General features: G+C 40.1%; 2 protein-coding genes across 2 annotated transcripts; one reads left to right on the top strand and one right to left on the bottom strand.

Annotated features, from left to right (window-relative positions):
• Nucleotides 1-207: 207 nt before the first annotated feature.
• Nucleotides 208-6,259, bottom strand: LOC141019134 (extracellular calcium-sensing receptor-like). The gene is made up of 8 exons (XM_073493966.1): nucleotides 6,093-6,259; nucleotides 5,372-5,666; nucleotides 4,987-5,276; nucleotides 4,323-4,618; nucleotides 2,157-2,362; nucleotides 1,794-2,015; nucleotides 1,191-1,314; nucleotides 208-1,112 (listed from the first exon to the last, which is right to left on the bottom strand). Exons 1-8 carry the CDS (start codon nucleotides 6,149-6,151, stop codon nucleotides 208-210), a joined length of 2,397 nt encoding a protein of 798 aa, XP_073350067.1. The 5' UTR covers nucleotides 6,152-6,259.
• A 939-nt stretch (nucleotides 6,260-7,198) lies between these two features.
• LOC141012654 (extracellular calcium-sensing receptor-like) lies at nucleotides 7,199-12,509 on the top strand. Its single transcript, XM_073486185.1, has 10 exons — nucleotides 7,199-7,220; nucleotides 8,542-8,677; nucleotides 8,778-9,072; nucleotides 9,315-9,401; nucleotides 9,607-9,876; nucleotides 10,217-10,423; nucleotides 10,512-10,787; nucleotides 10,884-11,111; nucleotides 11,213-11,336; nucleotides 11,596-12,509. The coding sequence occupies exons 2-10, from the start codon at nucleotides 8,568-8,570 to the stop codon at nucleotides 12,507-12,509; spliced, it is 2,511 nt and encodes an 836-aa protein (XP_073342286.1). The 5' UTR covers nucleotides 7,199-7,220; nucleotides 8,542-8,567.
• Nucleotides 12,510-13,160: the final 651 nt, after the last annotated feature.

Raw genomic sequence — 13,160 nt, 5'->3', positions numbered from 1 at the left:
GCTAATGGGGAGGCCTTGACTGTGACAATGTTTGGGAGTGTGATGTATGTGAGGTCTCATCCACATGATTGCCAGGACCCAAGGTTTACCAGCAGAACAATGCATTGTAACAAGATGTAGCAAGAGCATATAGCAACAAGAGTATTTAACTTTATATGTCAGTCGGTTTAATATTGCCATCTTAACAATTTTAAAACCTCAATTGTCTCAGGATTGATTTTTGTTCATTAAATGTTTCTTGGTGTTTTTCTCTGGCTTAAACAATATGATAAAACACTTTGGAAGAAATATACACAGTATCAGTCCAAAACTGGAGGCCAGAATAGCAAATATCTCCACAGCCACAGTAAATTTACCAGGAGAGCTGACGTATGCTGGGATAAAGGTGATCCAGACTGCACAGAATATCAGCATGCTGAAGGTGATCAGTTTGGCTTCATTAAAATTATCAGGTAGTTTCCGTGCTAGGGCAGCTAACACTAAGCAAAATCCAGCCAGTAGGCCTATGTACCCGAGTACAGCCCAGAACCCAATAGCTGAGCCTAATGCACACTCCAGGATGATTCTCTCCTTATATATAGTTAGGTTTTTCATTGGGAAGGGGGGACTCAGACCTAGCCAAATAGCACATATTAAAACTTGAATAAATGTGAAAGACACTACAGTCATCCTTTGCTGTGGAGGACCAAACCATTTCATGACATTACTACCTGGGAGTGTAGCTCTGAAGGCCATTAGCACTACTATAGTTTTTCCAAGAACACAAGAGATGCAGAGGACGAAGGTGATCCCAAACGCTGTGTGGCGCAGCATGCAGGACCAATCAGAGGGTGCTCCAATGAAAGTCAATGAACATAAGAAACACAGAGTCAGGGAGAAGAGCAGCAGGAAGCTCAGCTCAGAGTTGTTGGCCCTGACAATTGGGGATGTCCTGTGATGAAAGAACACAGCTGCTGTTATGATGGCAAGACAGGCACCACCAACTGAGAATGCAGCCAGGATGATTCCTAGGACCTCATCAAAGGAAAGAAACTCTACAGGCTTGGGGAAACAAGTGTCTCTCTCTGCATTAGGCCAGAACTCCTTCGGGCAAGGGAAACAATCAGGGGAATCTGAAATGAACAGGAGAGGGCTTTTAGCAGTAATATACTCAATATTCTACATGAATCACAAAAAAATAATACTATCACCTGTATTATTGCTAATTTTTCCTTCAGGACACGGTATACAATCATAACAGCAGATGGGTTTTCCTTTCTGCAGCACTTTACGAGTTCCTGGAGGACAGCTGTCACTGCACACTGACACAGGCACCTGGCACATAAGAAATGAACATTCAAAAGTTTGTCTTTTCTTTGTAAGGATTAGTCTTGCTAATACTGGCTGTGAAGAAATCCCTTCCTACAGCCATTTCAGGTAACTTCAGGGCACCAAATCCACAGCACTCATTTTAGATCTTCTAAAGTTCAGGTGAAGTTAAAATGAGGCTCCAACAGTCAGAGTTAGACAAATCTAGTGGTCATCTTCCACACTTAGAGTCTATGTCGTTCAAATTCCTTATTTTTGTTACTATTGCCTCTGCCACAGCTCAGCAAGGAAACACTTTCTCTTCCTGAAAATATTAAAGCTTTTGAAGATACCAACTTGATTTGTCTATCTCAGATGACTCAAGTGTTATATTATTTGTATTTTTGAAAATATTTTAGCACAGTATGAAGAATTTTTGTTCTCTGTTTTGAGATCATTAAATTTGAAATATTAATTTGTTAAATAACTCCCTTTGGGTTCCTTACTTGTGTGGTACCATCCACCCAGGTGAGGTTCCTCATGATGCGGAACTCCTGTCCCACTGGCAGTGATGCATCATAGTGCCCTACTGTCACCATCTCAATGCTGCCACTCTCACTTTTTTGCCAGTTAACCAGCTCGTATCTGGCCACAGGATCCCCGTTGGCATCAAATGACACATCATAACCATTTTTGGAAAAATTAAGTTTCTTCAGTTGAGTAAGAACCTGTGAGGATCAAGTAAGACAATGAGGGAAAGAAAGGAAAACACGCAAAGTGTAGTTAACAAATTAATTTTATTTATAATAAAAGTGAAATAACAGTGGAAACAAACACATTGGAGTGTTAACTTACTCATTACGACTGACCTGTTTGGACTCTATCCTAGTGAATTTGTCACACTGAGCTGTAGAATTTGTGTCCTGACACACTGCATTATGAATGGCATGAGCTATTGCATAAACAGCCTTGTACGCCATGTTAGTGACTCGGAGCTGAGATGTGTCAGTGTACGGGCGCTGGAGCGTTTGTATGTCTTCAGTTCCATCACACACACTCTCATCTATGGCTGCATCTAAAAGCACACAGAAACAGAGGAAGGTATTTTTTGACTTTGACAAAGGCTTTCCATTCTGTTTCAAAGCACTGTTTTGCAGACATGCCTTTATTTTCTTTTAAATAGCTGCTATTTCAGTTTGTGCTTGTCCTTGTTTTTGTTTTGTTTTTTAACCTTCATGTATACTAACTCACATTAACACAGATCAGATGATCAGTAATGTTCATTAAAGTGTTGGCTTTGTGAAACCACTTAAGCTAGGTTCATACAAAATCTTCAAAGGGGGATGAAGTGGATCAAAACCAGGGGTCTCAAACTCCCAGCCCCCGGGCCAACCTGGCCCGCCCTCCCCCTCCATCTGGCCTGCATCCTGATGTCAAAAATGTAATGTAATCTGGCCTTTTTTAAATTTAATTATTTCTTTAGTTGTTTCACACCAATTTAAACTACCCCTTCATATGCAATTGAAATAAAAAACACAATTGTATGTTATACAATGAATTTCATATGATGCAAAATATGTAATGGCAAAAGTTACAGGTGTCTGCATGTGTCCGTGCCGTTTTAGATGAGTAGAGAGCTGAATCAGAGTATAGTTGTTTGGCTGTGAAAACCAAAGATGTCTCTTTCCAAACCAAAAAGAAAAGTGGATGATGAACAAAGACAGTTTCAAGATATTCCTAATTTTTTTGTTGAGTTCAGTGGAAATCCTGTCTCTATGATGCAGTTCAAGTAAGTTTTGTGGTGAGTGAATTAATCGCCAGAGCAGGAAAGCCATTCACCGAATGGCCGTTTCTGAAGGATTACATGTTGCAAGTCGCTGATATCCTATGTCCACAAAAGAAGAGCTTGTTTAACAATATCTCTCTATCGGCAAACACAGTGGCAGAGCAGATTAAAGAGTTATATAGTGACATTTATGAACAGTTACGGGACAAAGCCTGAGGTTTCACTGCATACTCTGTGGCGCTTGATGAAAGCACAGACCGGACCGACAAAGCACAGCTAGACATTTTCTTTATGGGTATAAATGACAAATTTGAGATGACAGATGAGTTGCTGAGTTTGTGTCCAATGCATGGCCGTAACCACAGCTAAAGTTATATTTCAGCAGCTGTGCGGCGCGATTGAATGGGTTGATTTGCTGTTGAACAGACTGGTAGGCATTACCACTGATGGAGCCCCGTCCATGACAGGCAAAAAAAATCGACTGGTAGTGCTGGTCGGAAGAAAAATAGAGGACAAATATGCAGAGCCGGCAGTTGTTCTGCACTGCATTATACATCAACAGACACTGTGCAACAAATGCTTGAAATTTGAACATTTCATGTCTGTTGTCCTGAAATGCATCAATTACATCAGGTCCACGAGTTTACGGCACTACCACTTCTGGGCCTTTATAGAAGAAATTGTCAGTCAGTGTATGGTTTTGGTTATGTATGAAGAAAATATGAACAAAAATGCAAATGTAATGAAGTACAAATGTATTCAGGGATTGCATGTATTAGTGCAAAACTTTTGTCCATATGAATAACTTTTTTTAAGTAAACCTTGCACTAAACTTACTGTAAAAAAATAAAAAATGTATACAAAATGGCATTTGCATTTTAGTATTATTCTGTTTATCATAGAAATTACACTTTATAGTGCCGAAATGCTGAAGTGGCCCTCCTATTAGATAACAATACCAGCAGTGGCCCACAGCTCATTTGAGTTTGAACCCTGGTGTAAAATCTATTGAAAAGATTGTCAAGTGAGAATATTCACAGAGATGCACCTTATGTCTGTTTCATGTCTTTGTTGTATCAATAATAGATTTTCCTCTCAATGGAAATCTGGGGTTTGATCTAACCTTAAAGCAGCTGATAACTTTTTGGCAGGGGAAGCTCCTCTCAGACAGACAATCAACAAAACAACACAAGCACCCAACTGTGAGTGTCATCTCTGTAAAAAAAAAAAATCTAAACAAATTTCTCACTTTTTTCCAGCCTGCAGTTGAACGCATCCTCCCAGAACTCAGTAAGCAATGGAGAGGCAGCCACTTCCGTAGGAGACATATCCAGCAAGAACTCTCTCAGACCTGGGATGACAGATTGCTCAATGCCGAATCCGATGGCTCCAGCACAGAAGTTGAACCTCAGCATATCTGGGTCAGTTACCCAGGACTCACTGCCTATCCACTGGCGAGGTGGAGGAGGTTTGTGCGACAGCTCCTGCAGCAAAATCCTCATGTCTCCAGAGGCTACAAATGCCACAATAACCACAGCTGTCGACCTGAAGACACATTTAAATGAATCATATTATACAAATATAAGTATCAGGATAGTTAGAACAAACAAACAAACAAACAAACAAACAAACAGATACCTGCGTTTTATGGTGTTTTCTACTTTTTTTCTTAACATAACAAATGTATGTGATAAATATAAGATAAATAATCATCATGAAACAGAGATGATGATGATGATGATGATGATGATAATAATAATAATAATAATAATAATAATAATAATAATAATAATAATAATAATACAATTCCATCTATATATATATCAAACATTGCATGTGGTTTTGCAGAAGTGCAGAAGGTCAGTGTCAGTACAGGGGAAAAAATACAAAGGCACAATCAGTAATTTAGAAACCTGCGGATAACGTCAGCTACTCTCTGGATCCTGCTACGTGGGTGGGTCCTGTAGAAAGATTCAGAGTATTCCACACAGATTCCCTCCTTCTGTGCTGCCTGTAGGAAAGACGCCATGCCATTATTGCCATAGTCCGAATCCGACCGGACAGCACCTATCCAAGTCCAGCCAAAGTGTTTTATAAGCTTGGCCAGCGCGTCAGCCTGGAACTGGTCACTGGGGATTGTTCTGAAGAAATTCGGGTACTGCTGCTTGTCAGACAGGCATGCACAAGTGGCAAAGTGGCTCACCTAAAGGATTTCAGCATTGTAATTATTTAACGGGACCGACGAAAAATCAGCGCTGGACATTAAACACATAGTTTGCAGGAATTCAAAATATTTACCTGAGGAATGTTAAAGGACCCGAGGATGCGCGACATGCTGATGGATGGCGTTGATCCAGACTCACCGACAATAGCCATCACCATACCAGCTTGCGAGCAGTTGTCGCCGGTGTAAAACACAGGGTCCAGGCCATTTGAAAACTGGGATGCCACTTGCACCGCCACGGGCACTGAGGCGCACGAGTCGTGGATCTGATAACCGAGTTTGATGCCTGGCAGCAGCTCTGTGCTGTTGTTAATCTCATCGATGGCGAAGACCATTGCGCGTGAGAAGCGCAGTTCACGAGAGTCCATGCTGCACACAGACAATCATGTCACTGTTCAAATTTACATGATGAGGACAATTCACAATTTCAGCAGAAAAAACACAATAAACGAGAAAAGCAATAATAAGTTACAATCATAAGTTACTGTCTGCCAGAATTCAAAACACAGGATTATATATCAGTCCAATATTTACAGGAATTTCAATGCACGAATGAATCGTAAACTTATTCAAAAGTTTTTTTTGTTAATAATCCCGTTTTTTTAAACACACCCATATTTTCAGTTCAAGCTATATTTTTTTTTCATATAGTCACTCTCTCGTAAATAATACCTTCATTTTTAATGTCCAAATTATTTTGTTTTTCAGTATGATTATAAACATACACAAAACAAAACACTTCTATCAACATACAGTGTAACATCCCATTATCCACAGGCTCTCCCTCTTACTAACCTCCCTGTGCACCTTGGTGGCTCAGGCATGGTGGTGTAGTTGTGCTTCACTGTGTGCATGTAGTAGTGTATTGAGAAAACACCCCCGATAATGTAGTCACCATCCAATGAGAATGCAGGTAAACGAGTGGTACCCTGTAGTTTACATTTCACAGATGAGGCCTCAGTGCTGACTCCAGCACCAGTCCTTTCCTCTGTAAGCCCAGTGCTTTGTTTCAGAGCTGAGCTCAGCTCACACAAACTCAGAGGCAGGATCAGGCCAATAAGTAAAGCCGAGCTCTTCATCCCTCAAGTGTCTGTTTGTGGGCATACTGTATTTGTGTTTTCACTGGCTTATATAGATTTTCAGACAAAGCTTCCCTCCTTCTCCTGTACGTCAGCTTACTGTACACTAGAGAGAGGATGCCCTCCAAACCACTTCTATCCATGATCCTGTCTCTTTCTCTTCCAAGTCACCATTGTAAATCTTCCTAATTTTGTCCTACCCTTATATGGTCTTTACTTTGTTAATATTACAGCTTTAATGGGTTGTTTTAAATAAATCACAAGACATATTGATCCGCTATGATATCTTTGAAAATAATATCCAGTAAAAATCCATAATAATGCTTTATTCAAGGGGCTGGTGAGTTCATTTTTAAAGGTAAAATTAATCAGAACAGAAAGATCTTTGTTGACTGATTTTTTTTAAATGCCTAAACAAACTAAATAAATAAAATCTCTTTGTTTCCATGACCGAATAAACTCAATAAACAAACTGACCTTAAAGGACAACACAATTTCATACTGTTTTACTTTGTTTATATTTGGCGGACCCTGCCACTTTTCTAGCTTCAAACAGTGTTCTGCGGACCTTATTTTCCTCTGAGAACAGCTTGTTTATTCAGTCATGGAGAAGATAAATATTTCTGAGTTTGTATTATAACCTCATTCATATTGTAAATATAAAAATTCTGAGTTTGAATTTCTTTTTGCAAAACTACATAGTGCACCTTTAAAGTTCAGCTTCTCTACATTCTGACTATATATGTGTGTGTATATGTATATGTGCATTTTTAATAAAGAAAACTGTTTATTATTATTATTATTATTATTATTAGTAGTAGTAGTAGTAGTAGTAGTTGTTGTTGTTGTTGTTGTTGTATGTATACAATGTATTATATTTATATTATATTTAGCCTGATCGAGTGCATTTGAATTTGATAAGGTAGTGTTGCTCAGTCCGATGTGTGTTAAAGTAAGTCACAACAGTCATACAATTTAGAAGAATGCATGCATGTTTGACTGACATCCAGTCAAAATTAAATTTGCATGTAGTTTTAGTAAAGCATTTACTGAGCAATAAAATATCTAGTTAGGTTACATGTCTTGTCTTGCATACTCATATGCTTATCTGCCTAATTCCCAAATGCAAGGTGCCACCAGGTATACTGTAAACTCTGCTGCTACCACCTAGTGGACATAGTTGTCAAACTCAGAGACTGTATGACAGAAATTACAGCTCTGTAGTTTAAATGGATGCCACTATAAACCAGAACAGGATCCTAATAGTATCATACCATATGGTAACATGAATCATAACAGCAAATGCATAAAAAAAAAAAAAATCAAAGTTACTGGTATATATCATGAAAAAGAAGAATAGAAAATATAGGCTATACGTGTACATGTAACTCTAGTTCTATGTGCACAGGGAGCCATGTTAAGGCTTGACCACTCTTCATAGAGGAGCACGTTCATATTGTCACATGCTTTGTCAGGAGCGGGAGCTTTAACCTTGTGAAGGTTGCTAAGCACACTGATGACATGAGGATGCCACATAACCATGTAGGGGTCAGTGAACAATAGGAGTATTTATTGCTTGACTGCCTGTGGTATCAACACTGGGAATAGACCTGCAAAACGGACCTGAAATGTGTCAGATACAAAGTGTGGTGGCCTATGTTTGTTAATAAGACACCATTACAGAATCATCAGAGAACACCCCCCAAGTAGCCAACCAATTTTTTGGCTTCCTGTTCGTTGGAAGTTGGTATCAAAACAAGGGGGATGCCCCTGGATTTGCATCTGTGTGACTTAAGGACCCTATTCTGTTTGTACAAAAAATATGTAATTCTGATAAAGAATGAAAAAAAATACAGCACATAAATGATGTTATTATATTCTGTCTTTACGACTACTTCTAGACATGTATACCCACCCCCCACACGACAACTTATGCCCTTATGGGTGGTGTGAGACAATGACGAAAACCACCACAGGAGATGACATTGGCCTGCATATAAAATTAAGTAACCATGCATGAAGGTAAGAATCTGGAAGAGGGAGGAGGACAGTAATGGGAGCATTTCTAGACTCATTTCTGTTCTTGTATGTCTATCTGATCTTGATTTTTTTCTCTTCCTTCCTTTTCATGTCAGAGCCTTCCCCTCTTTTTTCATCTTGTAAAGTAAGGAAAAAGTTTTATCTGAATGGGATGCACAAGCCTGGTGATGTGATTCTGGGTGGGCTGTTTGAAGTCCACTACACCTCTGTCTTCCCTGAGTTGACATTCACATCAGAGCCAAACAAGCTCAGCTGCCAAGGGTAAGTCTCACACTCATGCAGCAGAAAGCACAGATCTGTGGAGATTATCATTTAGAATATGCTGCTTTTTAGCGATTAATGGTGATACTTTGTGTGTTAGCTTTGACCCTCCAGGATTCAGGCATGCCATGACGATGGCCTTTGCTATTGATGAGATCAACAAGAACCCCGATCTGCTACCTAATGTGACTCTGGGATACAGTCTTTATGACAACTGTGCTACACTTGTAATTGGATTTAGTGCTGCATTGTCGCTGGCAAGTGGTCAAGAGGAGCAGTTTTTGCTTCAGGAGAACTGTTTGGGGACCCCTCCAGTCCTAGGGATTGTGGGTGATTCCTTCTCGACATTTTCTATTGCAACCTCTGATGTGATAGGTTTATTCAAATTGCCCATTGTAAGTTCCCTTCCTTCAATCTGACATGTACTATAGATGTGCTGTATTTGAATGAACTGTTTGAACGAACACATTTTTTAAATAAGAGCATATATGGCATATTCTTTAAATCTCAAGTCCTGCTTCTCCAACAAGCATTTATTGAGTAGGCAGATATGTTCTTTATTTTTGACTTTTTAAATGATTTCTACTGACTTGCATGAAATGCACAATCTGGGTGTACAATGTATATGTCTTTATAGGTGAGTTATTTTGCCACATGCTCCTGCCTGAGTGATCGCCAGAGGTTTCCATCTTTCTTTAGAACAATCCCAAGCGATGCTTTCCAGGTAACAAACACAAAATATTTTTCAAAGGAAGTGTAGTGAGCATCAAAAAATAATAACCCTCAATCAAAGAAATCTTTTGTCTTGTGCAGAAAAGTGCATGTAAATGAGATGGATTTAGAAGAAAGAGTGTAATGGGATCAAGTGTGAGACATGGATAAGTAAGTTTCCACCGACTACAACCTTTACACTTCACTCTGTATTCAAGGTTCGTGCCATGATTCAGATTCTAAAACGCTTTGGCTGGACCTGGGCCGGTCTGCTGGTGAGTGATGATGATTATGGACTCCACGTTGCCCGATCCTTTCGATCTGACTTGGCTCAGTCTCGTGGAGGTTGTCTGGCCTACTCAGAGATTTTGCCCTGGGGTGACAACCCAGCTGAACTACAGAGGATCGTCGAAGTGATGAAGAAATCCACAGCTCGTGTGGTCATCGTGTTTGCACATCAGATCCACATGATTCAACTCATGGAAGAGGTATCTATATACACACCACATTTGATTATGATGACAGATTTATAAAATCAGAACACTGAGAAAAACGATTATTTAAAACTTCACTGTGCATGAATAAATATAATGCTTCTTGAGCCAACCTAAGAGCTGGTGGACCACACTGATGAATTCTTCCTAAACATCAATTGTTCATTTACATTCATGATCATGGTCTGAAGAACTACACTCTAACCTCAACAATTTGTTATGTTTTCTAGAAATCCTATATTTCTAAATGTTAAAACCAACTGTCCTTTAAATCAGTCCTACACAGTAGTCCACATAACGCAGACAAAAACCATTCATGAGATGCAATTAACAGGTGGTGAAGCAGAATGTGACAGGCCTGCAGTGGATGGCCAGTGAAGCTTGGACAGCAGCAGCTGTGCTCCAGACCCCTCGCCTCATGCCGTACCTTGGTGGCACACTGGGCATTGCCATTCGCCGGGGAGAAATACCAGGGCTCAGGGATTTTCTGTTGGGAATACGTCCTGACCTGCATGACGGCAATAACAATGGAAATAGCATGGTAAGATTGAGTGACCTTACAACAAGATCTGTAATTACAACAAATATATATTATTATTTCTATTAAGACTGTTTTAAATACATTTCAGGTGAGGCAGTTCTGGGAAAACACCTTTCAGTGTAGATTTGCACCACCTCCAGCAGGTTGGGTTGAGGCTGGTGCAGCACTATGCACTGGTGATGAAGACCTGGAGAATGTGGAGACTGAGTTTTTGGATGTTTCCAATCTCAGGCCTGAGTATAACATTTACAAAGCTGTGTATGCTCTTGCCTATGCCCTTGATGACATGTTGCAGTGTGAGCCAGGGAGAGGGCCTTTCAGTGGACACAGCTGTGCTGTTTTGCAGGGATTGGAGCCATGGCAGGTATGATATCAGTGTACACTCAACCTATTTAGTTTTTTTGAAAACAGCTACTGCCTCTTGAGATATAGTATTCATATGTATTATAACCCTTTGTAGCTCATGCATTATTTGGAAAAAGTCAACTTTACCACATCATTTGGTGATCAAGTGTCATTTGATGAGAATGGTGATGCCTTACCGATCTATGATATCATGAACTGGCTGTGGCTCCCTGATGGAAGAACTAAAGTTCAGAATGTGGGTGTGGTCAAGAGGTCGGCCTTCAAAGGTGAAGAACTCACAATTGATGAAGACAAAATCTTCTGGAACTTTAACTCTAAACAGGTTACTTCTGTTTATTGTCGCTTTCACTTTAGTACAGTTGACACAATAACAAAAACATACAGTGTAGAGTAACCATGATATAACCCTGACAATCCTTGCAGCCACCCCAGTCCATCTGCAGTGAGAGCTGTCCCCCAGGTACCCGCACAGCCAGGAAAAGGGGACAGCCTATGTGCTGTTTTGACTGCATCCCTTGCTCTGAGGGAAAGATCAGCAATGAAACTGGTTGGTATCAATTAAAAATGTGATGATTTGTTATGGAGTAATAATTTGTATTCAGGAATGTAACCCACTGTGGGTGCCCACTTGGTGTTTAGGGAAAGCACATGCCTACTACTGCAGAAACTGTGTGGTGCCCAATTGTACAGCAATGAAAGTGTTTAAAGGTGGGAGGGATGATGTCTTTGTCATTTCAATAGAAACTCAAAGGCAAGAGAAAGGATGGGGAAATAAAAAATATATATACTTCTTCCCTTGTTTTCAGACTCCTTGGAGTGCACCAGTTGTCCAGAGGACTTCTGGTCCAGCCCCCAGCGTGACCACTGTGTTCCTAAGAAAATAGAGTTTCTCTCCTATCATGAGCCTCTGGGTATCTGCTTGACAGTTGCTTCATTGCTGGGCACATTTATCTGTGCTATCGTCCTGGGCATCTTCACCTATCATCGCAGCACACCTATGGTACGCGCCAACAATTCAGAACTGAGTTTCCTGCTCTTGGTGTCACTTAAGTTATGTTTCCTGTGCTCACTACTGTTTATCGGCCGTCCCAGACTGTGGACATGCCAGCTGAGACATGCAGCATTTGGGATCAGCTTTGTGCTGTGTGTCTCTTGCATCCTGGTGAAAACCGTTGTTGTTGTAGCTGTGTTCAAGGCCTCCAAGCCTGGGGGTGGAACCGGTCTGAAGTGGTTTGGTGCAATGCAGCAGAGAGGGACAGTTTTGGCTCTTACGTCAATCCAAGTAGCAGTCTGCACTGCTTGGCTTGTCTCTTCCTCACCAGCTCCTCATAAAAACACTCAATACCACAATGATAAGATAGTTTATGAGTGTGTAGCCGGGTCTACAATTGGTTTTGCAGTGTTACTGGGTTACATTGGCTTACTGGCTATCCTTAGCTTCCTGTTAGCATTTCTGGCTAGGAATCTCCCAGACAACTTTAATGAAGCCAAACTCATCACCTTCAGCATGCTGATCTTCTGTGCTGTGTGGGTGGCCTTTGTCCCTGCTTATGTCAACTCACCAGGAAAATATGCAGATGCAGTGGAAGTATTTGCCATCCTGGCCTCCAGTTTTGGTCTCTTGGTGGCACTGTTTGGACCCAAATGTTTCATTATCCTGCTGAGACCAGAGAGAAATACAAAGAAAGCAATCATGGGTCGGGGCACTACCAAAACATAAAACTAACTCCAGTAAATGTAATTAGTTTCATTAAGTCTGTATTTATTGTGTATTTTTTTCTGTATTTTTGCCTGTATTTGTTTCAACAGTGATATGGTCATGAAATGACACACACCTTTGTAACTGTAAAAATTAAACTAGAATATATACTTAAACATTATTTAAGAACTCAGATTTCTGTTGTTTTTTGTCATTTTCATCATTGCCTGTTTTGGCTGATTACATTCCTGGGGATTTGAAATACTCAAAAACTATGTTGAAGTGACTACACAGTGTGAATGTGTCAGTCATACAATCCAATCTTAAAGATGGAAAATAAAAAAAAAAAGACAGTTGCAGTAGCTCAAACTAATGTGATCTCATTGGATGGCACATAAATAGCAAACCACTTCATGATACGTTAATCTGATGGGTTAGAAGTTACCCCATCTTAATGACGGTGATGGATAGATGGTTCGTCCATTTGCCTGCAAAATATTTTTTTGAAAGGGCCTGCCCTTTCATAAACAGCTTTTTTCCCAGATGATTCTGTTTAAGAAACCATCTGGCCCTTGAGGTTACAATAACCTTGGGATTTATAATGGTTTAATTATCTTTTTCATTTCCTCTAAATAATATTTTTTTCAGGCATTTATTTCTACTTGGCTCAGC

The sequence above is a fragment of the Pagrus major genome, chromosome 2 (genome assembly GCF_040436345.1).
Source record: "Pagrus major chromosome 2, Pma_NU_1.0".
NCBI lineage: Eukaryota > Metazoa > Chordata > Actinopteri > Spariformes > Sparidae > Pagrus > Pagrus major.
This window is presented reverse-complemented; position numbering and strand designations above follow the sequence as displayed.

Bases quoted from the DNA above. Each gene is read 5' to 3' on its own strand.
- LOC141019134 (XM_073493966.1), bottom strand. From the start codon at position 6,151: ATGCACACAGTGAAGCACAACTACACCACCATGCCTGAGCCACCAAGG. The intron at 2,363-4,322 runs GTGAGAAATTTG...GTGTGCTTTTAG, and splicing joins CAACTGCAGGCTGGAAAAAA to ATGCAGCCATAGATGAGAGT. The intron at 2,016-2,156 runs GTCAGTCGTAAT...TGATCCTCACAG, and splicing joins CTAGGATAGAGTCCAAACAG to GTTCTTACTCAACTGAAGAA.
- LOC141012654 (XM_073486185.1), top strand. From the start codon at position 8,568: ATGCACAAGCCTGGTGATGTGATTCTGGGTGGGCTGTTTGAAGTCCAC. The intron at 9,402-9,606 runs GTAACAAACACA...TCTGTATTCAAG, and splicing joins TCCCAAGCGATGCTTTCCAG to GTTCGTGCCATGATTCAGAT. The intron at 10,788-10,883 runs GTATGATATCAG...AACCCTTTGTAG, and splicing joins AGGGATTGGAGCCATGGCAG to CTCATGCATTATTTGGAAAA.